The sequence below is a fragment of the Rhipicephalus sanguineus genome, chromosome 3 (genome assembly GCF_013339695.2).
Source record: "Rhipicephalus sanguineus isolate Rsan-2018 chromosome 3, BIME_Rsan_1.4, whole genome shotgun sequence".
Classification (NCBI taxonomy): Eukaryota; Metazoa; Arthropoda; class Arachnida; order Ixodida; family Ixodidae; genus Rhipicephalus; species Rhipicephalus sanguineus.
This window is the reverse complement of record NC_051178.1, coordinates 108930658-108958641: the sequence shown is the minus strand read 5'-3', so window position 1 is coordinate 108958641 and position 27984 is coordinate 108930658. Positions and strand designations below refer to the sequence as shown.

Here is a 27984-nt window from a genome sequence, read left to right as displayed (position 1 = left end):
AGCACTACTGGTTTCTCACCCTTTTTCTTATTGTATGGCAGGCACCCGTCGCACACAATCGACACAATCCTTCCCTACAAGCCGGATCCATCTGATTGTGCGCCTATTTCTGACACAGCCAGGCTTGCTGAAGAGTGTCGCGAGCTTGCAAAGGCCTTTACAACGCACGAACAAGAGCGGCAGAAGAGCCTTCGCGGTGGCACCACCACTTCTGAGTCCACGTTCCTCCCCGGAGCGCTCGTATGGCTCTCGGTCCCTACCACTGCAACCGGCCTCTCTTCAAAACTACTGCCGAAATACGAAGGCCCCTACCGTATCGTCGAACGCACATCCCCGGTCAACTACCTGATCGAACCCATAGAGCCATCTTCGGACATGCGCCGTCGAGGGCGCGACATTGTCAACGTGGAGCGCCTGAAGCCCTACCACGACCCCCTCATAGTGACAAGTTGCTAGGTCGCCAGGCGGCTCCCTTTTCGTACCCGGGGTAATTGTAGCGAAGCGATCGAACTTGGTAATGGGTCGTCCTCTCGAACACCTCCTAGTGGGTCGCCCTCTTCGGCTCTTTTAGAAAAAAACGCAACTCGCGCTGAGAGTTGGCCCCGCCTCGACTGTTGCTGTTGAGTATCGTCGCCGCTAATAAACCTCTTTATAATATATATATATATATATATATATATATATATATATATTGTAGCGAAGCGTTCGAACTTGGTAATGGGTCGTCCTCTCGAGCACCTTCTAGTGGGTCGCCCTCTTCGGCTCGAAGAGAACGCAGCTCGCGCTGAGAGTCGGCCCCGCCTTGACTGTCGCTGTATCGTCGAGTATCGTCGCCGCTAATAAACCTCTTTATAATTTGGTGGAGGTGCTGGGCCTTCACAACAACCTGCCGCCTACCATGCCTCAAGACGCCTCCCAGCAAGCGCCCCCGCCCGCACCGACCTCATGTCCTGGTGTACCTCGTATTCGCGACCCTCCCGTCTTCACTGGCGCCGATGGTACCGACGTGGAGGACTGGCTCGCGATTTACGAGCGCGTGAGTGTCCCCAATAAATGGGACGAGGCAGGAAAATTGACTAACCTGGTTTTCTACGTCGCGGGTGTGGCGGGCCTGTGGTACAACAACCACGCATCCGATTTTACGACGTGGTCCGAATTCAAGACCGCCATTATCAACGTGTTTGGCCGCCCTGCCGTTCGTAAGCTGCAGGCCGAACAGCGCTTACGTGAACGCGCTCAGCAGGCCGGCGAATCCTTCACCAGTTACATTGAAGACGTCCTCGATTTCTGTAAGAAAGCCGACGCCACCATGTCCGAGTGTGACAGGATCAGGCACATCATGAAAGGCATCGACGACGACGCCTTCACCATGCTCCTCGCCAAGAACCCCAGCACAGTGGCAGAGGTCATAACGCTCTGCCAAAGCTATGAGGAGCTGCGCCGGCAGCGATCGATGACCCGTCGCTCTCCATCACGCGACGCCGAGCTCGCTGGCTTGTCGACCGTACCCGACCACTCCGCGTTGCTCGCAGAGATGAAGACATTCGTGCGCGAGGAAATCGCGCGCCAGTTCTCTCTGCTGGACTTTGCTCGCCCTCGGTACGCTCAACAGCCGTCGCCCACCCTTCTGCCTCCCCTCCGTCGAGCAATCGAGCAGGAAATCGCGGAGGTCATGCCCGAGTACCACCAGCATCATCCGGCTCCTGCACCTTTGAGCTACGCCCAAGTTGTCGCAAGAACGCCCCCACCAATCGCTACGGCTGCCCCACACATTTACGCCGAAGCCTCCGCTCGACCTCACTCTTTCGAAGCGGATGTACCGGTAACCTATGCCGACGTCACGCACAGGCCACGACTGCAGCCCACCATGCAGTCCTATCAGTTGCCGCCCCGTCAATCCCGTCCTGCACCATGGGCGGGCCCTGCCCCAGCGAACCGATGGCGCACACCTGACAATCGCCCCATATGCTTCGCATGTGGTTACGCCGGCCACGTGGCGCGCTATTGCAATCGCGTGCAGCCGCCTAGAGACGTGTCGCCTGCCACCAGCCAGTCGAACCGCCCATATTACGACCCACCTACGCCTCCGTCGCCGACGCCTCGCCCAGCTGCATCTACCCGCCGTTCACAGTCACCACGACGCCGCTCGCTGTCACCGATGCGGCCACGTCCGGTCCCACGCGATCAGGAAAACTAGTCGTCGCAGTCCACGAGGCAAGGGCTGCGACGCAATCGAACTGCGAAAGCCCTCAGCGAAGCCCATCGAACGTGATAGACGTTTTTGTGGACGGTGTTCGCGCCTCTGCCCTTATCGATACTGGAGCCGCCGTATCCGTTATGGACGCTAAACTAAGCCGCCTGCTACGAAAAGTGACGACGCCACTTTCCGGGCTCTCCCTCCGTACAGCCAGCGCCCAAAGTATTCACCCGACGGCGGTATGCACCGCCCGCGTCATCATTCAGGACGCTCTGTACGCCGTCGAATTCATTATAATTTCTTCATGCTCTCACGACGTCATCCTGGGATGGGATTTTCTCGCCCGCCACGACGCCGTCATTCATTGCGCACCAGTCGAAATAGAGCTCTCACCATTCTCAGATTTGACGCCGGCAGACAGTTCATCGGCTGCGACCAAGGTATTCGTCAAAGACGACATCACAGTTCCTGCAAATTCGTCAACGGCTGTGTCAGTCTATTGCACCAGTCTCTGCGACGCCGTTGCACTCCTTTCTCCATGTGACCGCGTTTTCACTAGGAAAGGCTTGCTGGTGCCGTTTGCGACCGTGGAAATCGCTCAGGGCGACACGGATATTTTTGTGACCAACCCATCCCCGTTCATTGTTACGTTGGTGCGAGGGGAATGTCTCGGCAGAGTGGAACCCCTCGAAGACGCACAAGTTATGGACGCACCCAACGACACGCACTGTCCCAGTTCCCGTACGCTCAGTGCTGTTTCCACGTCCGATTCGTCACCTGCTGATGTGTTTAGGTCCTCCATTGCTGACAACCTCACATCGGTCCAGCGTTCCCAACTTCTGTGCCTGCTGGAAGAATTTCGTTCTTCTTTCGATATCGGGCAAACTTCTCTTGGCCGCACTTCTGTTGTTACGCATCGCATCGACACTGGCGCCCAACCACCACTGCGGCAACGTCCATATCGCGTGTCTCCCGCAGAACGTCGGGTCATTAATGAGCAAGTCGACGCGACGTTATTCGGCCCTCGGACAGCCCATGGGCGTCTCCCGTTGTTCTCGTTGCGAAGAAGGACGGTTCCGTGCGGTTCTGTGTGGACTACCGACGGCTGAACAAGATCACTCGCAAGGATGTTTATCCGCTGCCGCGAATCGACGACGCGATTGACAGCCTGCAAGGAGCCGAATTCTTTTCATCTCTTGATCTGCGCTCGGGGTACTGGCAAGTTCCCATGGCGGATGACGCTCGACCGAAGACAGCTTTTGTCACGCCCGACGGCTTGTACGAGTTCAACGTCATGCCGTTTGGTCTGTGTAATGCGCCCGCGACCTTCGAGCGCATGATGGACACCGTTCTGCGCAACTTGAAATGGCACACGTGCTTGTGTTACCTGGACGACGTCGTGGTTTTCGCTCCGTACTTCTCCACGCATCTCCAACGTCTGCGGCATGTTTTGACGCGTTTGCGCAACGCCGGCCTCCAACTGAATCTGAAGAAGTGCCGATTTGCAGCACGGCAGCTGACAATCCTCGGCTACGTCGTGTCCAAAGACGGAATCCTTCCCGATCCGACCAAGCTTCGGGCCGTGGCCGAATTTCCCAAACCTACATCCGTCAAAGAACTGCGCAGTTTCGTGGGACTGTGTTCGTACTTTCGACGCTTCATACGAAACTTTGCCACCATCATATCACCGCTGACGAAGCTCCTTGGAAGTAACGGACCCCTAAAGTCGTGGTCGTCCGAGTGTGACGACGCGTTCGCAAAGCTCCGTCGTTTGTTGACGTCTCCTCCCGTACTACGCCACCACGATCCTACGGCCCCAACGGAGGTACACACGGATGCCAGCGGTGTAGGCCTCGGCGCTGTCCTTGCGCAGCGCAAACCAGGGTTCCCCGAATATGTCGTGGCATACGCAAGCCGTACGCTTACCAGAGCCGAGACCAATTACACGGTCATGGAAAAAGAGTGCCTGGCGATCATCTGGGCCCTTACAAAGTTTCGACCTTATTTGTATGGCCACCCATTTGATGTCGTCACCGACCGTCATGCACTATGCTGGCTGTCGTAACTCAAGGATCCCTCAGGCCGTCTCGCCCGCTGGGCGCTTCGCCTGCAAGACTACGACATCCGAGTGCTGTACCGCAACGGACGCCAGCATGCTGACGCCGACGCCCTCTCGCGCTCTCGCGCTCTCCCTTGCCTGACGACAATGCCCCTTGCTCAGTATCTCACATAGCTGTTGCTTCAATCGACGTTCACACCATCGCTACCGAACAGCGCAAGGATAAATGGATCACCTTGCTGATCGACTTGCTCACTGATCCGTCCGCAACACCATCCACTCGCGCGTTGCGTCGTCAAGCCCACCATTTCGCCGTTCGCGACGACCTACTGCACCGACGCAATTACGACGCCGACGGCCGCCAGTGGCTACTAGTGATACCCCGCAGTCTGCGTTCTGAAATATGCGAGGCCTTCCACTCTTCTAGTGGGTCGCCCTCTTCGGCTCGAAGAGAACGCAGCTCGCGCTGAGAGTCGGCCCCGCCTTGACTGTCGCTGTATCGTCGAGTATCGTCGCCGCTAATAAACCTCTTTTCATTATAGTTATTTTTCATTATAGTCATTATAGTCAATTTCATTATAGTCAATTAATAAACCATTTTTCATTATACTATATACCAACTAGCCCAAATGTCCGCCTTATAGCGTATATATATCCATTTTCATGATTGTAAAGCTAGCTTTCCTGCGATGCAGTTAGCCCAGTTCATAGCAGTTAGTCCAGTCACTTCTGCAAACAGCGTGTTCAAGCGCAGTTTGCTTGCGCTATGACGCGGGAAATGTAAACTGAGCTCTATTGAAATAAACACACATCATGGACAAACCTCAGGACGTGCAACTACGACCTCGTCTCCACTTGAAGCACAAGAGGTGCCGCCTTTAGTTCGGCGAATATGCAGCGCAGGGTAGCGCGCTCGTGGATTATGAAAATGGTCTAACAGAGCCGGGAGAAAAGCAGCTTTCAACTAATGCTTGCACTCCCACGTCAGCCAGCCTATAGAGGCCCCCGTGTACTGCTGTTACGCGAAAGGACAGTCGCGAAATACAATGTGTTTTAATGAGAACTAACAGCCAAGGAAAGTATAGGGGATGTTATTTGTAGTAACTATGATGTAAATGTGATAAAAGTTAAGTGGACGAAAAGGAAACTTGCCGCTGGCAGGGACCGAGCCTGCGACCTTCGAATAACAAGTCCGATGATCTACCAACTGAGCTACAGCTGCGATCATCCCCCGGTCCACTTTATGGGGTATATATATTTTTTGTGTGTGTGCTTAACAAAGAAAAACGAGCCCTCGAAGCTGTTTTTTTTTTTTCGTTTTTACGTTCTAATGTCCGATACAATAGACACGCTGACAGTTCGGGCTTCACGCTGGTCTAGTGGTTACGGGGCTCGACTGCTGGCCCGAAGGTCGCGGGATCGAATCCGCTTTTTTGGTGGAAGCGAAAATGTTTGAGGGGCGTGCACTTAGATTTAAGTGTATATTTAAAACCCCAGGTGGTTGAAGTTTCCGAAGCCCTCCAATACGGGGTCTCACATAATCATATCGTAGCTTTGGGACGTAAGACACCAGATAATAATAATAATAATAATAATAATAATGATGATAATAATGATAATAATAATAATAATAATAATAATAATAATAATAATAATAATAATAATAATAATAATAATAATAATAATAATAATAATCAATCAATGATTTATTTAACGTGCCCAGGAACAACCGTAAGGTCTTTGTGCTGGCGCACGCAGAAAAAACAATAAAAATAAACAATACAATACAGACAGTTTTCAGAAATAAAAAGAGCAAAAACACGTAGACAAAGAGAAATGAACACAAAAGGGGAGGAGTAAAATAAGACAACACGAGAAATATTGACGGGGCATAACAAATTAGATTGCATATATACAACTATGTGGAAAGACTGAGAAGGGAAGACTTTGTACATTGTGCCACACTATGTCAAAACAGTGCAAAGCTCGGATAAAAACAATGATTGTGGGCTATGAAAAACGTCAAGATCAAGAAAATTAACATCATAGAGACTTTGTATTCTGTGAACGGTAGAGTGTTGGAAGAAGCAGGCGGGTACATGAAACGGTCTGTTCTCTCTGGTTAACTTACGCGGAATTCGAAAATTTACACAATTGAGAAGTACAGGGCAGGATATCATACCGTGGACTAGCTTGTAAAGAAATAAGAGATCAGAGCGATTTCGTCGGCAGTGAAGTGATGGCAGTGGTAATAATTCAGCAGTACTTGAACGAGATCCAGAGTCATTTTTAGCAAAGCGATGGTTATATATGCTGAGGAATTTTTTCTGGACTCGTTCAATGGTGTTACCGCTGGATTGAGCAATGCCATTCCATATCACGGACGCATACTCAAGTTGCGGAAGACATATTGCCGTGTACAATTTGTGTAGGGCCATGGGAGACCTGAATTCTCGAGATATTCTACAAACACATCCGAGAGAACGAAGGCCCCGCATAGCAGCACGCTTAACGTGAGAAGAAAAGTTTAACGCGCTGTCAACAACAACACCAAGATCACTGATTTCATAAACCTTGCATAACGGCACAGAATTGACAGAGTATTGAAATGACACGCTAGATGTTTTGCGAGTGATAGACATGAATTTTGTTTTCGAGGTATTCAGAGAAAGGTTATTACCGTCGCACCATTCGGAAAAAGAGCGCAAGTCTGACTGCAGCAAGCGACAGTCGTTAACTGAATGAATTTCCTTAAAAATCTTGATGTCATCGGCATACAAGAGGAAAGAAGAATTACGAATGGCAAAAGAAACATCATTAACGTAAATTAAAAATAGGAGTGGGCCTAATACCGACCCTTGAGGGACCCCACTAGTCACTTTATACAAAGAAGACGTTTGGCCATTTACGGCAACATAACAAGATCTATTGAGCAGATAGCTGTGCAAGAGATTCACAACTGACAAGTCAACATCAAAGTGCGCAAGTTTAACCATAATCAGCGTGTGGCTGACTACGTCAAAAGCCTTGCTCAGGTCACAGTAAATTACGTCAACCTGTCCTCTCTGAGAAATAGGTGTGGAGATCTGCGTCATGAAACTAGCAAGATTTGTGGTAGTTGAGCGGCCAGCGAGAAAACCATGTTGATTAGGAATCAATTAGTTTTTCACACTAAAAGACAATATGTCGTGAAGAGCCAGCTCGAAGATCTTTGATGTGGCACATAGTAGAGAATCGGGCGATAATTAGAAGCATCTGTTTTAGAGCCCGACTTAAATACTGGAAAAACACGAGCAGTTTTCCACATGCTTGGAAATGTGGAAGTGTCCAGGCAGTTATTAAATATCGTAGTTAGTACTGGGACAAATATACTACCATAAGCTTTTAGTATGGCGGAGGGGATGCCATCTGGCCCACATGATAAGGATGGTTTTAAGCGCTTAATGCATTCGCAGATAAGATTTTCATCCAGCGACAAAGCACTGGATGAGCTAACCGCCTTGGGCTGTTGTCTGATATCAGTGCTAGAGTCTGAGGCCTTATAAACGGATGAGAAATGCGTGGCAAAACAGTCAGTGACGGCATGCACTTCTACCCCTTTTGAGTCCAGTAGTCTGAAGGACTCTCCGCTTTTGCTGGACCGTTTACGTACATACTTCCAAAACTCAGCCGGCCTGTCAGAGGCGCTTTTTTCTAAGAATTCAATATACGAACTATGATCCCGTTTATATAGGCGTTTAGAGAGAGTTCGAAGGAAGCTGAACTCTTCATTCCACTCGCTGGATGGAGAACATTTAGATTTCCTGTGTGCGTGATCTTTATGCTTCAGTGCACTGATAAGTTCAGATGAGAACCAGTGGGGATATTTACGTTGTTTAGGTGTATATTGGGGAATAAAATTACGCATGCTGCTCAATACAAGCTCCGTAAACCGATCAACCTGCTCATCAACATTTGGTTTGTCAGTAACCTGTGACCACTCAACGGTAGACAAGTGATGATAGAGGCCCGTATAATCACCTCGCTTGAAGGCAAATCTCGGAGATTTTTTTACGTAACTGCTGAAGCTCGTTGTTTCGGCTGATGCGGATAATCTTACGTTAAGTGGTGGGTGGAATTTGTCCGGACGTACAAGAGAGATGTCGGAGCGGGAAGCTTCAAGGGGTTGATCGTTTGACACACACAGGTCTAAGGACGTTGCCACTGGAATTGACGACTGAGTTATGTTGCAGTAGGGAATTAAACGCCAGAAAGTCCAAGAGCAGGCTGCACTTTTTCTCTATGAAATGATTGTAATGAGAAAAAGTAAGCGTGCTCCAGTCAATTCCAGGTGCATTGAAATCCCCAAGAACAATAATTCTGTGCCCACTATGAGAAGATACCACAAGTTCAATGGAAGACATGACATCATGAAACGAGGCAGGGGACATGCTGGGCGGTAAATAGAAACATCCAATCAACAATTTTTCACTGCGCTCAAGGTTGGTTTCTAGCCAAATGGATTCTTCGATAGTTTCTAGGTCTTTCCGTCTAACGGATTTCAGTGAATTGTCAATGGCAATCAGCACGCCACCGCCTTTCTGCTTGGTTTCACTGAAATCTCGGTCACTGCGGAAGGTGGTGTAGGTCGGGGGAAAAAAGTCAGATGAGGGAATTTCAGCGCCTAGCCAGGTTTCAGAAATAGCAATAATAGGAAAAGAAGACGAAAGAACATTAGAGAAAAACTCTCGTGTCTTGGTACGTAGACCACGAGCATTTTGGTAGAATATGTCTACGTTACACGTCACTTTCGATTCCAGTCACTTGCTCAGAGGGATGAAGCATGTCATCGCGCAGCTCCCCACGAAATGGCTTGAAGAGGCATCCGAGGGGCCACATCGAAGGGTCATTCAGGCGTTGTAGTGTTTCCTTGTCGACTTCGATGTAGAACGAAGAATAGGACTGAAATTTGGTTTGAAGTCGCCGGCAGGAGATGGGAGACAGATCGAATGAAGCAATGAAGCAATATAACAATAATAATAATAATAATAATAATAATAATAATAATAATAATAATAATAATAATAATAATAATAATAATAACTGGTCTGTTTGAGGCCACTATGTTGCTGTGCAATCTCGCATGGGTGACCTCAAAAAAGAGGTCACGTCAGCCTGCAATTATAGTATTATCGAGGGCTTCCACGATATCTAACGTACAAGCGGAGAGAAGATTGCGTCCCTACGAGTGCGAGCGTCTTATTTACTTCCTCTTCCTCCTCGTCTCTGCTTTGCCTTTCGCGGGATTTCGTCATGTTGCAATATTTCCGGTGCGTCTTTTCGACCAGAGTGGTAGCCGACAACGCCTCCGATTTCGATGCGCTCGAGGAGGCAGGCTTCGAGGAAATACGACCTGCGGCCGAATCGTCCATGGATGATGGCCACAGATCCTTCACTCCGTGACGTCACCCAAAGACGACGGGCCCCCTGTAACCATTGGGCGAAAGTGCGAATTCTCACGAAGGCGCAAATGCGCACATGTGATCTCTAGCGCGTATGGTAGAAAGACTTCGGTCGAGATCAAACGCAACTCTGCCTCTCAAACAATGAGATTAAATTTTTAAAGCACCCATCAAAAATGTCGATTAATCGATTAATCGATTAATCGATTAAAATATCACATAGAAATCAATTAATCGATGAAAGTCTAAATCGACGAACGATTAACGATTAATCGATTAAAAATTTTAATCGACCATCCCTACACGCGAACACTACATCGAGACGGAAATACTTAGCCGCAGATTATGTGACATCGAAATCACTAATTAACAAAAACTAGTTAAATAAAATTTTAATTATTGAAGTGAGGGCAGTTATTTGCATGGAAAAATTGTAGTCCGTGAAAATTTATGGCCTATTTTTTGGGAACGGCAAAAGTTGCACGTAATTTGAGATATCCGTCATCGAACTTTAATGACCTTTTTCGAAATTGGTCGCGTCCGGCGCGCAGGAAAGGCGGCCACTTTGCTACGTCAGACCGGAATTACACGTGACAAGGAAGTGCCGAAATTTGAATCAAGGCGCGACGAAACAGGATCGGGTCAGTAAAAATGGCAAGTAGCCTGATGTACACAAGTATCTTATTCTTTGCGCGCAATGTGTGGTGCTTTCGAGAGGGAGGTCATCATCCAAATTGACAGATACATTTCGAAGGGTAGAGTTAAACAGTATCATTATTTGAGTGCAATCGGTCCACGTAATGATCGTTAACGCTTAATACACTTGCATTACAGGGGTCTCAACATTAGCAACGAGCGTTAATATTAATTAATTCCTGAACAGCATGAATATCACAAAGCTCTTGAGCGTGCGAACTCAAAAGATGTTTCTTGGTGATTCTGACTTTCTAGCACGTTTATGCATGCGGTATGTCTGCATTTTGTTGTAATGCCGATTAAGTATACCTTTTAAAGAATCCCCAGGTGGTCGAAATTTCCGAACCCTTCCGCTATGGCGTCGCTCATAAGCATCGTGGTTTTCGGTCGTTAAACCCCAACAATTATTAATATTGAGCAATCCTTTTAGTTACCCCCGTACTCCGCGCGGAAGGCAGTCTCCAGGAAGTAGTGTCGCCGTACGTCGAACCCCTCGCCCTCGAGAAAGTTGCACAACGTGTCGTGCGCCTTGTGCTCCTCGAAGCGTATCTCCGGGTTCTCCCACAGGAAGCGACCCACGGCGTGCAGGGCCTCGGCTCGAGATGCGACCGCCTCATCTACGACCTCGCGGACGTTGGTCCGGCTCGTCTGGAAAGAGCCCATCGTAGATAGCTCCTGCAGGAAAGGAAAAAAAAGACAGACAACTCAGTCGTCGAAATGAGATTGCAGGAAGACAGTGTGGCGTGAGGAACTCCCGTCTTCCACCGCTTCCCGCTCCTGTCACGTGACTTCCAGGTCATGCTCGACTTCTGTGTGGCCATTTCCTGTCTGTCAAGTAATTTTGGGGCATCCACTTCTAATCCTAAGGACACTTCCGGTTTCCAGTGTTCTTCTTAAGCACCTCTAGTTGACAACTTCTAGTTATGGTTTACTGACGTCCGCTTCTTAACCTACTTCCGGTAATCACTTAACTTCCTTTTAGAGCATAGCTAAGGATGGTCTCTACTCGATATACGCTATTATCGCTGTCAGCATACCCCGTCAACGAAACTCAGTGAAAAGATTCAGGAAGGCATCGTAAAAAAACGTGATTATTCTTTCAAATGTCCAATCATAGCTTCATTGTTCAAGAGAGAGTGCTGCCCTTCACAGGCAGGGGCATCTATTATGGCAGTAATGAAACTTCTTTGATTACTCCATAATAGATGTCTGTAGTCATGTTAAGATGTCTGCCGACACAGGGAAAGTAATTATAAAGACAGCGAGCAAATATTTCATTTCCTTTATTTTTTAAGATTTTCGGACACATATCAAGACACACCTTTCACACAGGAATAGGTAGACAGCTAGTGTCCCTGGGCTTATACATAGACACTATAGGGCTAGCCGACGTGGGGCGGCCTTCTTGGTTTTCGAAGAGTTCAGAGACTCGATGCGCGTCCTCCGACAGTGCCGCAGGTGGTTGAGTTTGTATGCAAATCAAATAAATAAATAAATAAATAATACATAAATCTTGGTGTGGGGATCATGCGTGATGTTCTCAAAAAAAGCCTACAGAGCTGGGAATCCTAATTACCCTCCCGAAAGGAAAAAGGCCAGGGGTGCTATGCAGGATGGCCCGAGTTCGGCGAAACTCGGTATCTTTCCGAGCTCTGGCGACACCCCCTTTTGAACAAGCTAATAGTACGATAAGGCGAAATCCATCCCTCAGCGCGCGCTCCGTTCCATTGGTTACGATGGAACGCGGCGTCACATCAAGGGCAGTCGAGAAGGTTGGGTGGTGTCGTAAAACTAGAGGCACCTTCTTTCATTTGTTTGTCGTTCCACTGAGTGCAGACGTGCACCCATGCAGGAAAAGTGGCAGAAAGCTATACTAACTATATATTTTATGTGTGCGCGGGCCGTTTGAATTTATTTTCAAACGTTTTATGTCTGCAGCAAGTATCCTTTAGAATAATCAGCACCGTGGCCTCCGAGATTAGTTCCGACCGAGCTCCTTACAACACCGCGGCTAGAGCTAATCGCCGAGGCCACGTGTCACCATAATCACCATGGTCGACATGTACATTCTAGCGCGTTGCTCGGCCGGCGCGCGCCCTCGTCGTTCTCTTCTTCATCGTCTGCTCGGTCCCAGAGCACGTGCGCCCGGCTGATTAGCTAATTGGCTGGGCGGTGTACCTAGCTAAGTCAGGACGTGCTATGACGAAGCTGATTAGGCCAAATCTTGCTAAGGTCGAGATATCTAAGCCACGCCTTACTAAGACCATGCTAATGAAGTCGTGTAAAGCTAATAACAAGGTAATTGAGATCATGATAAATAACATGACGCTAATTAGGAACGTGTAATTAAAACCAAGATAATCAAGACCTTACTCGCCGAGATCATGTTAATTCGGATCGTGCTTGTTACGATTATGCTAATTGCCTCTGTACTATACAGAACCTTGCAAATTAAACGTGTGTAATTATTGCCGTTGTAATTAAGCCATTATTAAGTATTGTTAATTAACACGACGCTAGTTATGAGCGTGCTAATCAGGATCGTGCTCATTAGAATTACGCTAATTACCTATGTACTATTCAGGACCTTTGCGAATTAAACCAGTGTAATTAATGGCGCGGTATTTAAAACATCATCAATTAATGCTAATTAACACGACGATAATTAAGAGCGCGCAATTAAAACAAAGATAATCAGGACCTTACTCACTAATCGGGATCGTGCTAATTATTATAATGCTAATTACATATGTACTTAATGAACTTAATGAATGTCGTGGTAATTAAAACATTAACAATTAAGAAAGGGCTATTCACTATCATGTTAGTTAAGACCTTCCTAAGCAATAGCACCAATACTGAGACCGAACTGACACGGTCATTACACCGAAGCAGACCAAGCATACTGAGTAGACGAGCCACGTAAAAAGGTGGAAAAATCTAGGTGACCACAACCTCCTCCGATGGCCCCAGCCTTGCGCAAGTAGTGCAAGCTTAACAAATTATTTTATATGCAAATAAGCTGCTGAGTAGCGTCCACCGCATGAAACACTTGACAGGCACACCGGCACTATGACAGTCACGAGTTGAACTGGGGCCTTTTTAGAATCAACGAGTTTGTGCCCGAGTTCGCGCGTCAATCAATTTGATTGACAGACGCTCTCGGTGAAAAGCGGGTCCGCCCACCGCGTTCATCTGTGAGCTTAATCGCACTGACTATGCACACACGCACGAAGAACTAAAGGTTATATCATCACGTGGCTACGATGTCTCGCATTCAATTTCACCGCTTCTCACGACGTACCACTCACAGCTATGAAGCAGGTGCCCCTGGTGGGATTTGCGGCGAGAAATGTTACTATTACTTGTTTGCGGAGACACTGTTTCTACCGATTCGCTAATACGAAAAGATGTCCATACGTGTAATGTAAGTATAGCAGTAACCTGTCCATTTATTTATCTGTAATATTCTAGAGAAGCGAAACGAGCTGCACCAGAGTGCTGCGTGGTCGCCCTTGTTGCCTTCGATAGTGGAAATTTCCATGCTGCAGGTGGAACGAAAGAATTTTCCGAAAGAGGACAAACGCCCACGAACACGCCCGTGGGAGGCGCGATCATCAGTTGGCAAAAAGATAGCGCGACAATCACGCTGGCGTCGCTGCGCTATCAAAATGTTGACTGAGTGGCGGCGCTGAGGCGTTCGCACGCGGTATTCCTTTGAAAACCGCCGCAAATGCCGCGCATGCGTTTGTGACGCCATTCTAGTTCTTGTAGCCGTTTTTATCAACGCTTCTATCGCGCTCTCCGCACTGTCTTCCTATCATGACCGTCGTAGGGCGCGCTCGGAGCAAACTCGTGTGCCCGAGAAGCTCGGGCCATCCTGCATAGCACCCCAGATTGTTTTTTGTTTTGTTTATTCATGATTTGACACAGAAGAATACTCATAACCGTTACGCTTTATTTGTTCGTGCCATGAAAGTTAATAGGGGCTGCCAGCCGTTACGCAGCTGATCACACTGTGAGAACACTGTGAACCCTCACTGCGAACAAAAATATATCGGTCTTGTAGGATAACGCTCCCGCTAAACTCCGGTGACATCGCATATACTCCGACACACCGGAATGTACCGGAGTATATACATGCATTCGACGTTCTTATATCCCCGTGGGCGACGGACGGAGTGGAACGGCGTGCAATGCCATAACATGCTCCGGTGCCCAAGGGTAGGAAGCTCCGCACTCTTGCCGCAAATACTCCGGTGCATCTCTCGGCGGCTTTCAATATGGCAGCTGGAGGAATCACGTCGACATCCTCGGCGGGCGGCCGAGCGCCACAAACCAACACGGCGCAGGTCAAGCCACTCAAATCTGAGTGAAGTGAGACATATTGGAAGCCTCGCGGATGTTACAAGCGGCGCCTCGTGGCTGAACTCTGAGTGGTGATAGCAGAAGAATTCTTGTCTAGCTGTTTAATTTCTTGCGCTTGATTGGTGCTCCGAATAGCGCAACGCCCGCGTGCTCTACGGGATCGACCGGCCGTGCACTTGAATAACAACGCCGAAAGTGAGCGAAAATAATCCTTAAAATAAATTATGATGGGTCTGCTCTCGAGATAATGTGCTAGTCACTGCGACGAGACCGAAGCCATTTATGTTCTTAAAATCTCCAAATACAAGTTGTTTTTATTTGTTACCTGTGGATGGCTATCTGGACTGGCAGCCAGTGTGAAGACAGCACGCCAGGCCAATAAGTACTAAACGTTTATTTCTTTCCTTCCCTTCCTCCTTCGTTCCAAACTGCACATATATAGTGCAATCCTACGTGCCCGAGTGCATACATACAACGTATCCACCTATGTTTATGCTCGCCTCAGTGTATCGATGGTATAGCTCTTCCCTTTCGAGCCTCCTATCCGCGATGCGCAGCGCCTATAGGGGCGCCACTGAAAGCCGCGTAGCGGCGGCCGTTGGAACAGCTCGCGGGTCGCGTAGCAGACGCCTCATTTGCGCGCGTGCGATTCGCCGGTTGTGCGCGTCCCAGATAATTACTTTTGCGGCAACAGTGTGCGCAAAGGAGCCGCACTTCATAATAGTCGACATGTGTCCGATGTCACAGCTGTGTGGGACGACAATGTCCCCATACGCAACAAGTGTTTGTCACAGACAATCGACGACAAGCTTCTCCTACGAAGTGGAGCTCATCGTAAGTACACCGCTTTCTTTATAACGTCCCGATCACTAACGCCTGCATGCGTTGACGCGTGAACCAATGTTTTTTCTCGACACAGTAGCTTCGTTTACGTGCCATGTGCTGATATAGTAGATTTTGAGGGAGCGCTGTCGCACCGGCGTATAGATTTCACAGAGTCGGCCACGTGAACGGCCAGGGTTGGTAAAACTTTGAAACCAGCACGATAAACTTGTGAAAAAATAAACGATAAGCTTGTCATCATCGGTGCAGAAGCGCACAGCGAACATTCTGCACCGATGATCGCATTCCAGTGCCATCAATAGGTAGAATGCAGCCGATTTCGTACAGCACACGTGTGATTACACGACGCTTTTTTAAAGGAGCCGTCACCTGCCCTACATTCTCTCGCATTGCGCTTCGCGCCATTCGTTTTTCAAGTGAGCCAAGGTATCGCGTCTTATCAGTAATAACAACCTCATGTGAATTGTAGTGTCTACAATGCAGGCGAGGCGACCAAGCGTAAACGTAGTAGCGTTCGCTGAAAACGTAGCGACAAAAAAGAAAAAATAAAAAACGCCAGGCCTGCGCTGAAACCGCAGCACAGTCACAGCGAAAGCTGGAAGAGCGGCGTTTCTAGAGCCCGTTGTAAGCTCTCTTGGGGCTCTCTTGGGTCGCTATTTCCCTCTCCCGTCATGCTGTATAACATACGTTGACGTGGGAGAGAGACGGGGGGGGGGGGGGGGTGCGAAGAACTTTACTGAGACCCCGAGGAAATGGATCATGCGCTTATGGGCTTCCTTGGCAACCAATACAAGTGCATTTGCGAGGAACCCACTACGCTATAAATCATTGTAATTTTACTGAGGCCCCGAGGAAGTGGATCATGCGCTTATGGGCTTCCTTGGCAACCAATACAAGTGCACTTGCGAGGAACCCACTACGCTATAAATCATTGTAATTTTACTGAGGCCCCGAGGAAGTGGATCATGCGCTTATGGGCTTCCTTGGCAATACAAGTGCACTTGCGAGGAACCCACTACGCTATAAATCATTGTAATTTTTGAGAAGTAGGGCAGCAGGCACTGTGCCATTTTTCGTCATTCTACGGAGAGCGTTGGCACCTGCTAAACGCATCTAAGGCATTATGCGCACTTTGTTGATGCTGTGCCTGATGACGATGAAGAATTATGGCAGAGTCCTTTGTACTGGGTTGGAAGCATTCAACAACCTACTCGTTGCGCAATCAATCGCATTGTGTGACGCCTGGTTACAGAATTCGCGTTGTGCGACGCTTGGTGCTTATTTTAAACTTCTACCACGCTATATTGCATTAGCTAATGTGGTTCCTTCCCGACATGAAGCCTATATTGTACCTTTTTGCAAAGCAGTTTCAAGCACCGGCATGGCTCAGAGGTTGAATACTGGGCTCCCACGCAGAGGGCCCAGGTTCGAACCTCGTTCCATCCTGGAATTTTTTTCTTATGTCGGTTTTTTTTCTTATTTCGAGCGATATTGGTTACGGACACCGGCGGCGGCGGCGGCGGCTTCAGCGGCGGCGGCGGCGGACAACTACGGCGCCAAAAACGGCCGGTGAAATGATCTCATAACAGCTTTCGCTGTAAAACACGGTAATCGTTCTAACACTGCCGTAAACAAAGCGCGATTGCTTACGTACAGCCGAAATCCGCCGTCGCTTTCGCTCATGAAATAGCACCGGAAACCTGTATATGTGCGTTCCTGGCGATTTTTTGTGTGTGTTTGAGCAGCCGACAACGCAGCAGGTATTTTTCGACATCGCTGAGGCCCGCCAGAATCGTTAAATCACAATGAAAAACACATCCATCCGTGCACTCGCGTATAGACGCTCGCGGGAACACTGCTCGCCGGGCCCCGCGAGCGCTTCCGAGCCATGGCGGCAGATGGCGTCGTCGGCGCTTTGCGCATCGCCTATAGTCTGCGCACCTTGTGCCCGACAGCGCGCTTAGGCAGCGTCTTCATCTCGCGCGTCGCCACCTCTGCTATTCGAGTTTCGCTGAGCTATGCGTCTTCGCTTGTGCAACGATATGGAGTTGCAATCTGGGCGCGCTGGTCTCTCCATTTTTTTTCGGGCGACGCTGAACAATCACTTTTACAATGAGCTTCGTCATCACGTGCATACAACGCCGTAGAGCGTATCGTCGCTTCAAGGGTGCACGAGGCTAAAGGTCGATTGTCTAACCAAGCCTTTCTGGAGAGATAACACAGCTGAGTGGGGACATTGGCCTGAAGGGCTTTACAAACTTGTAATATATATTGCAACGCCAAAGCTATAGGGTTAATTCGTCCTGCATAATTCAAGCTAAACAGCAGGACTTCTTGAAACGGGGTCAAGAAACCAAAGAGAACCTGCTTGTCCCCGTTGCAAGAAGTCCAGCTGTTCACCTCGAATTATGAGTTGTAAGCGAAATACAAGCCGTATAAATGAGTGTTAAGTGTGACTGCGCCACAGAATTGCTGAGATATCCGAACGGGCAAACGCTTACGCGCATCAGTTGGAGACAGCTAGCTGGGCGAGTTTTTGCGACTCACTTCGCGAAACATTACACACCTCCAAGACATGGGCAATACTGCGCAGCCAGTGCTGGGCAGTATCGAAGATACATGTATCTTAGATACTATCTTAGATACTATCTTAGATACTCTATGGGTATCTTGTATCTGTATCGCGATACGTCTCGAAAGACGAGTATCTGCATCTGTATTTCCGATACATTCAATAATGTATCGTGTATCTTAAGATACAAGATACTCCTATCGCAACAAAACCATGCGAAACAATAATCGCTGGCCAAGCTCCACTTCTCAAGCTGGTACTGGTACCACTAAGCCATCTGAATAAGTCTAAGGGCAGTGACGCAATTTTATTTTTCCACCAGAGTGCTCCAGTGATGGCAGATGATCAGGAAGACAATTCAGGGCGCGGATGTCTACGCCCAGCCCACGTACCTTTTGTTTTCTCGATCTTTTTTTCTTTTTAGTTGCGCCAATGCCGCGACACTTGCTCTTAGCCACTGTCCTGCGCCGCGTACTCCACTACGTGCAGCGTCTATCGCGCAAATTCTGATGTTGCTACAGTGTCGTTATTGAAGATTCTCTTGCGTCTTGCTCCGTAACGAAATGGGATGCGTGCAAGGATGGGGTTGCTTTGTGTCTCGTCGATTTTGCATAACCGCGATTTGAAGGATCTCTTGGATGTAAGTTTGACTTTCATGAAATGAATTAACTTATATGCAAATAAGATTCTAACAACTTCAGCACCACTAGTACTGATGCTAGATCTCATACAGCAAGCGTTTACTTTGCAGAAAATATCTTGGCGTACCGTATTTTCACTTCCTGATACATTTATTCGAAGCATTTATGAAATCATAATTTGATTATTAGCACAAGTGCTTTCTTAGCTGTCATATTGCATCCCATACATTACCTAGGTCTCTGTACTGTTTTTCCGGTCTGGTCGCTGCAGTATGTATTTTGTAACGCGCTCCCAAAATAAGACCTCTGCTTTATTCTGACTGCTTTATATTTCTACTACTGTTTACACATTTACACGTTGCCAAGGCGATTTTGTCAACAAATATATAATTATGTGGGCGTCCCTTGAGTTACAGTACAAAACGTCCTGCTTACCGCTTAGGAAAATAGCGAAATTGAGTTTGCATTATAATAATGGAAATCATTAGGAGCCATCTTAAAGGTATTAGGAAGGGGATTCGAGAAACTTTGTTTTACTGAATGCTCCATTTTACTCATGAGCATCCCAACGAGCCGTTTCAGGCGATTTTCGATAGGCACTGAATTTTCTATTGTCTCAACAGGTAAGTTGACGATACTTCATGCTCATAGATATTAGGGGAACCGTCTGTATTGTATTTCTGTACTCATTGAATGTGAATGTTTGATATAGAACCACCTCTCTATTTTACTTATATTTGTTTTCCTGTTTGAGGCCTTCCTAAATATTTCTTGTATTACTAATCGCCACGTTATAGCAGCTATAAGCGGCAATAGCGCGAATAGCGGCGGTGTCCTGCGACGCTTTGTGCAACTATACAATACGTCTGAGACGTTTCTGTGTTGCACATGTTCTCTCGTTGAAGAAATATTGCTAAAGGATTACACGTTAGTGAGTATATCAACACAGAATCCTATACGCTAGCAGATAAGTAGAATATGAAAATTCATTGCAGTTTTACGTTATCTACGTTTACACCAGGGGTCTCAAACTCAGCTTATAGCCAGCGGGCCGCATTCGCGAAATTTAGTTCCAAGGGCCGGGACAGTGAAGACAGTGGGAGAGAGTTTGAACAAAATGACGTTTGAAAGGAAGCCTTTCTCATATCTCATATATAGGTCATATCTGAAGGGTATTTGGAGTCAGGATTCGAGAAACATCGATACCGAAGTACACAACGAGTGAATTCTGAACGCAGATTCCGAAATATAGGTTTTTGTTCCACGGTTATGTTTCAGCACATGGTGACCACATGTTCCTCACGAAAGGAACGCTTGAGACCTGTCATGTCTGTGTAGCTCACGAACATACTTATTTAGAAAATAAAAACAAATGAGACGAAGACGGTCATATGTGCGGGCCGGGCCGCTAGCGAAAGGTCTCAAACCCCTAGTATACACCATGCGTCCCCCCCCCCCCACCAAAAAAAAAAAATGTCGCTACCAGCACTATTGCTGCTGTACACCTGTCCGGATATACGGTATTGTGCAAGCTGTCTTTTACGGACAAGGTAAAGGTCCACACCGGTATTTGCACCGTCGTGCGAAGGCTTCTTATAGAAGATATTGTGATTAAATGGCAACCCGCTAGCTGGTCGGCAAGCTGAGCAGCGACTCCCATCAGTTGCAAAAATGACAAGCAAGAACCACTGTCAGCGAAGTGCATAAATAGTTGTCCTGTGAAGAAGCTAAAACAAAGCCCAATAAGTTGTTTTAGAAGCAAACTGATGGACTTTGGGCAAGAAGGGCAAAACTTTTGAGATACTAACAGACATTTCGTTCAAGTGAAACAAAATAGGTCACATTTAAGAAATTTTCAAGAAGACATTTCCGTGCGTAGGCGTTTGCTGATACATTATATAGATATATAACAACAAATTTGAGAATGTATCGAAGTATCTCAAGATACAATTGCCAAGTATCGTATCGGATACAATTATTGCGGCAGTATCTTGTATCTGTATCTCCAACACTTTTTGCCTGAGTTTCTTGTATCGTATCGCGATACAATTTTAAAGTATCTTTGCCCAGCCCTATGCGCAGCATAATGGAACCTGGTAAAACCAAAACGGCCGCAAACCGCACTCTTAAGGTAGGCCACCACCTTCGAGAAAAATTTTCAGTTATGGTCCGAAAGTTACAACCGCACTTTTGGTGTGTAAAGCTTAGTTATTTGGAATGTTTAAATTTCGAAAATTGCAAAAAATTAAAATTCTTTTTTTATAAAAATCAAAATGTGCCAAAATATGCATGTTGCGCCAACAGTCATAAGTGAAAAATGGTCAATGCGATTCAAATGCAACGTGGCAGGTATGTAGTGAGGACAACAGGCTGTGCATCTAAGCACGATCATCACCGTATCTCAAAGCTGAGGTGCGTTATCATAAAAAAACTAATAAAGATGAACTCCGGCAGGTTTTTTTTTTTTTTCACGCAATTGGCCATAGTATAAAAAGTTACTCCTAGTTCTCACTAATTCTGCTTGAATGCACAGCTCTATGTATAATAAAACAGCACACAAAATTTCACTCTAAAATATTTATTACACGGAGAGTTATTACACGGAGAGTTATTACACGGAGACTCGCTATGGAAGCAGGGACGGCGGCGACTTTCGAGGAACGATGGCCCCGACGTCACCGTCCTCGCATTCAAAAACCGAAAATGCGACGGTCTTTCTCCTGTGGACCCCGGCTCACACCAGCGTCCCGCTTGCAGGCAACCAGGCGGCCCATACCGCGGCTCGAGGTCTCACTCACCGAGCCGCGGCTGACTCCATCCCAGAGAGAGTAAGAACACAACAGCAACCGGAATGGTCGTGGGGCGATCGCCTGACCACATTCAGCGACATCACACAACATTACAGACTAAACAGACGCAAATACCCTCCACCACACGACAAATTAAACAAAAGACAGGCCGTAACTTGGAGATTACTACAAACAGACACTTACCCCAGCCCGGCGATCCTACGCATCTGTTATCCGAGCTTGTACCCGACGGACGCGTGTAAAGCGTGCGGGGAAAGAGCCACACTGCGGCACATGCTTTGGGAATGTGCCGGGAGAGTTAATGTCGCTGCCGCCGCTCACTTCGCGACGCATGTTAGACAGGGGCGAATTGCTACCACCGCGCGAGGGCAGGGGCCGACCGCCGCCGCGGCTGTGGTCACTGCTGAGGATCGGCTGCGTCGGCGTCGCTGCCGCTGGGAGGCGGCACTCACCAGCGACAAGCTGACCGACCAACTTTGGGCCGTCCGGCAAGCCGAGGATGCCGCCCGGGTGCAAGGGCTTCAAGCCGTCACCTGACGCCATCATCGACGGAGAGTGGGACGGGACAGGGGTTAATCCCCTCTTCCCCCCGCCTCGTCCGGACTTTTAATAAAGTTTATTCACTCACTCACGGAGAGTTATCACTGTTCGCGCAAGAGCAGAAAGCAAAAAAACATGTTTTGAGAAAAAAGGGTTTAAAGATTTCAAATGAACGTTTATGTAATAAAAAAACATCAGAAGTGCCTAAAATCCGCCAGGCTCATAGCTTGGGCCCTCCATGGAAGCGGCACGGTCTTCTTTTGACCGAGCTGATGCACGGAGTTTTTTTCTCGCGTGCTTTGCGTCTCTACCTGAGTTGCGCGCGGCCTTCCTCACACGGCAGCAGTCACTGGTCAGGCACGCCATCGTCGTGTAGTGGCCGGGTTCGATGCCTAGTCAGCTTTCGTCGTGACTCACATGCTCTGCATTTGCTAGAAAGTCCCTCTAGGTCGATGACTTTACCAGTATCGACAGAAATCAATGACACACACCCACTGAGTGACGAATGTCGGCGCTTTTGCCATGTGCCGTCCCCCGACACGCCGCGCTCGTTACTGACGACAAGATTACGCACTTCACTGGCAGCGTCGGCCATAGATTTCATGGCAACAATTTTAGCAGCTTTAGAAAGCTTTGACGATAATTTCTGGTATGCAGAATGCCAAGGAGGTGGCGGCATGTTCATGACTTTGCAGAATGTGACAGCACCTTTGTGTCCTTTCCCGAGTTGTCGCATGGCATAGACAAGGCGGACATTGCTTTCTATTGTGTGGCTACTCTTTCTTGATGACTGGAACGCACATTCAAAGCCGCACAAAACACACGAAAGACCATAAGTAAAAGAAACACCACAGCGGGTGCGTTCGTCGAGGTTTAGCGAAGTGTTTTTGCATTCTGGACATGCCCAAGATGAAAAAACGGAAGAAAGGATTCCAATGTCTATGATCCTGTTACCTTCGAGGGGCCGATCTTGCGATGAGATGTCACAATCCTGCTCCACACAGCCTAGTTTTCGGGCACTCGCTGAAACAGTAGCATCCACATGCTCTACGGCGGGCGCACACTTGGTATGTTGATTTCCTAAGAACTTCCGTTGACGCTTCCTTGTAGTCCTGTATTTTGCCATATTTCATAGAGTACACAGACTTTCTTCTTGAGTGTAGAGCGCTAAATCTATGATGCTCAAAAAGCGCGCGAAAAAGCTCACGCGACACAGACGCAAACGCCACGCGAACGCGCGCAAAGTTAACAAAGAGTGCTGTATCGCCCCGTAGCCCTCTAGTAGAATTTTTTTAATGAACTCAGAAGATGACTTGCCCCAAAGGCTTAGAAAAGCTTAAGAATGAACTAAAGCATACGAAAATGATGTAATATGCATTCTGAGAGACATTTATGACGAGGTAGCAGACGCCATGGTATCGGAAACCTTCAGTTTCGGTTTCGGACGCATCTAGGAGGGGTTGGAAAAATCGCCAGAACTTTTGAACCGCTTGAGCTATCAAAATAATTCTTGTTGCTAAATATTCTTGAATAGACAGGGAATCTAACAATATTAATTTTAAGAAATCAAGGCTTTTTCGAAAAATCGCTTTTCGAAGGTGGTGACCTACCTTAAGAAGCTCGCCGGAGAATTTCCAGGAACAGATGACGACCTTCTCACTAAGCTCCGAGAGAAGTAAGTAGGCCCGGTCAGCCCTCCCCCGTGCACCTTACCATACCGAGGGCAAGAAAATGCCGTGCTCGACGCACCGATAACCAAGGCAGAACTATTTGCGGCAGCCCAAGCAGCAAAGCGCAACACTGCCCCCGGACCTGATCAGTTAACAAACGCTATGATCTGGAACCTGAGCGACGAACACCTAAAACAGTTTACTCGATATCTTAACGAACAGGTATGGGAGAAAGGCGTGGTTTCACAACATTGGAAGGAAGCCGAAATCGCCCTTATTCCCAGGAAAAACCCACGCCCTACAAGATCTCAGACCAATATCACTAAATCCTGCCTCGGTAAATTATTTGGAAAGGTGATTCCCACATGTCTCACGTCTTACATTGAAGATCGAAACCTTTTTCCAACTAACATCTTTGGATTTCGCCAACATTTGTCAAAGCAGGACGTTTCCCGACTCCTTCGGGAGGAGATCCTTCGGGAGGAGATCCTGGACCACGGTTGGTACAGAACATCTCATCGTAGCTCTTGATTTGAAAAGCGTATTCGACACTATTCCACATGAGCTCATCTTATCTGAGCTAATTGGCATCGGTTGTGGGCAAAAAATCCATAACTACGCCCGCTGTTTCCTGACCGCTCGCACTGCTACAATAGGCATAGGCACTACGCGCTCAGATCCTTTTTGCATGCCCAATAAAGGTACACCGCAGAGGGCGATACTCTCCCCCCTTCTCTTTAACATCGGCATGAGGCGCTTAACCAAATATCTCGACGGCATTCCAGGGTTAGAGTATACGTTACATCCGGACGACGTTACCCTATGGGCCGCCAGTGGATCTTTAGGACAAAAAGAACAAATCCTACAAGATGTGGTGACCGCTGATGAAAACTTCGCTCGCCGCAGCGGAATGAGCTACGCCCCCGAAAAATCTGAATTTATTACAATCCGAGCCGAGGCTGTCGAATTCACGAGCAGGTCAACCTCTCTCTAAGAGACGGCCAGATAAGAGAGGTTCAGAAAATGCGAGTTCTCGGACTCTGGCTTCAGCGCAACAAGCAAGTGGGCCACACAATCGAAACTCTCAGAACAACGGTGAAGCAGATCTCCCGTATGATTTATAGAGTCATCTATCACCGAAAAGGTCTCAAGGAAGCCGAGACGCTCCGGCTTGTTCAGGCTTTTGTCCTCAGTCGGCTCACATAGAGTTTTCCTTTCCAGGACCCCATAAAACAGATCTAAGGGTTCTAGATGCGTTGACCTGAACTTCGTACAAAGTGGCTCTCAGCCTACCACTCGGAACATCCACTGAAGTCATGGAATCCCTCGGTATACAGAGTGTTCATTTCTCAACGCGAAAGGCTTAGCTTAACCAATCCTGGGAGGAAATTGCTATTCCGTGTAGGTTACCAATCTCGTCTTCAGTATGCGGGAGAAGAACTGGAGTCCATGGCTAAACAGGTACGTGAAAGAATCTTAGTAGCGCCTATTCCCAAAAACACGAGCCCACAATACCACAAAGGTCGTAGAAGCGCTCGAGCTCGCAAGTTACAGCGGCAATTCGGGGGAAATCCTGACACGGTGTACACAGATGTCTCCCGATGCGGTACCAACAAGTACGCCCTCGCAGTCGTAGGTGCGGCCGCAAGTCAAGGGCTTCTGACATGCGCCTCTGCTCGAGCCGCGTCCGCGAATACCGCAGAAGCTTCAGCCATCGCACTAGCTAAGGATACCCTGGGACAATCATGGCTTATTCTTACATATTCCAAGGTCGCATGTAGACTCTTTCTCACCGGGAGACTACCACACAGCACCATTTGCCTATTAGGACCCGACCTAACGTAGGACCATGAGATCATCCGGTGCCCGGGTCAAGCAGGACTCGACGGCAATGAGAAAGCGGACGGTGCAGCTCGTGCTTTTATCAACCGAGCGGCCGACCACTCCGATGAACATCCTTTCTTACCGCGAGACATCCTTGAGCACCAACGGCTTGAGCGACGACAGTACAGTCCACCACACCCTGATCTATCTGAGCGGGACTCTTACGACTGGCGCCGTATACAAACACATACATATCCGAACCTTTATTTGAAACATGCCATTCACTCCACAATGTACATCGATAGCTGTCCGCGGTGCGGAGGCATGCCCACATAACGTGGGATTGCCAGAACAGGCCACCCGAAATTAACTCACCGCAAACAGCCGGCAAACTTTCCGGAAGGGAGCAGTGGGAGTCTTTGCTCGCCAGCGAGGATCGGGGGGTGCAACTAGCGCTCCTCGACCAGGCGCGGCAGGCCGCTCAAGCAAGTGGAGCCCCGGAATAGGGGCCCCACCCACCCGCTTCCTGGACATTTTTTTTCCCCTCAATAAAAGTTTTGATATGTATCTTAGTTTGACGACTTACATTTATGCCATAAATAATTTAAAGTGACAACATTTTCAGAACACATCAGCAGCACCGCAATAAACACTCGCATGCTGTGCTCCCGACGAGAAACGGCGAGCGCACCGATCCTAAATACTCCATTCATAGAGAAACATACCAACGAAACTATGTTTCTCTACGCCCGAGTTGCCTGCATATAATGGACAACTGTGCTGTTTGTCCGTGGTCACTGCGCACCTGAGTCGACACACCTGTTACAAACACTGGTGCTCGTGGCAATGAGATTATTACGTAAAAACTCTAGCCAGTTAGCAGCTGTTTTACGGACGGGTTTCCGAGCCGCCATATTGGGCAAGGTTAACAACCTTTGCCGTTTTATATCTTGAACAACTAAACGAACAGTGCTACGGTAGACGTCTACACATGAAAACGGTTGTGTTGGTGCATTCGACGTGTCCTGGCCATATCTATCCACGTCGCCAGATACAAAAAATAAGAAAACATTCGTTTTGCAGCCCAAGGTGGCTGCGCCCATGTGTCTTACGTAAAATCGTAATCTGTTACATGCCTTCCATATCGTGAAAAGCTGGGCCTGTTACGCAGCCCCCATTTTACAGCGTGGTGCGTCGTAACACTATATTATTATATCTGGGTTTTAACGTCCCAAAACGACGATGTGATTGTGAGAGACGCCGTAGTGCGGGGCTCCGGAAATTTCGACCACCTGGGGTTCTTTAACGTGCACCTAAATCTATGTACACGGGCATCAAACATTTTCGCCTCCATCGCAAATGCAGCCGCCGCGCCGCGGTCGGGATTCGATCCCGCGACCTTCAGATCAGCAGTCGAGCGCCATAAGCACAAGACCACCGTGGCGGGGCAAAAGTCGTAACACTCGGTCACTGAAACTAGCTCTATATCGCAATGGCCTGCAATAAAAGACCCACTTCTATCTCAAGCCCCCTTGAGATAACATTCATGCTCTCCCACGCGTCTCTTTTCGTTCTTTTTTCTTTTGCTGATCATTCTGTTCCACACTGAACGCAACAAAATCAGCCTTGTCGCTGTTGTGTTTGTAGACGTCGGAAGCGTGTGTACAATTATGCCGCGCATGACAGCATCAGTCTACGTTACTACGTGCAGCAAAATGATCGACTCCATAATCCAGCTTCAAGGCTCATCCGCTAGAGCATGTAGCGCAAAAATTGCGGGGACACAAGAAAGCAACATAAACACGAGACGAGCGCTTTATGTTGCTTTCTTGTGTCCCCGTAATTTTTGCGCTACATGCTCTACGATGAATTCTTACAAACTCGCCCAGATTTCCGTTCTCATCCGCTAGGCTGCGCGATATACCGGTGTTTTGTTACCTTTAAGCACGATTTAAAAATATAATAATATCTTGGGTTTAACGTCTCAAAACCCCGATATTATTAGGGACGCCGTGGTGGATGGCTCCGGAAATTTTGACCACCTGGGGTTCGTTAACCTTCACCTAAACCTAGGTACACAGGCCTCAAGCATTTTCGCCTCCATCGAAAATGCAGCCGCCCCGGCCGGGATTTGATCCCGTGACCTTCGGGTCAGTGGTCCAGCACCATATTCACTAGACTACCGTGGCGGGTGTGGGTGTGCCTGTGCTAGTTACGTAAAGCAGGATTCTTGCGGAGTCAGTGCATCATATTTAGATTCGAATTCACCGCGCACTGTACTTTATGAAATGAAACGCAATTTAATTTTTTTAATTTTTTTTTT

General features: G+C 48.0%; 1 protein-coding gene across 2 annotated transcripts in view; it reads right to left on the bottom strand.

The window, feature by feature from the left end:
- Positions 1–27984, bottom strand: part of LOC119386925 (peptidase M20 domain-containing protein 2) — a 58015-nt gene that overhangs the window by 22531 nt on the left and 7500 nt on the right. For both annotated transcript variants that reach the window (XM_049413308.1, XM_037654214.2), the window contains exon 2: positions 10828–11068. In XM_049413308.1, coding sequence (XP_049269265.1) covers positions 10828–11056 — 229 coding nt within the window. In that variant the 5' untranslated portion in view covers positions 11057–11068. The remainder of the gene's footprint in view (positions 1–10827; positions 11069–27984) is intronic.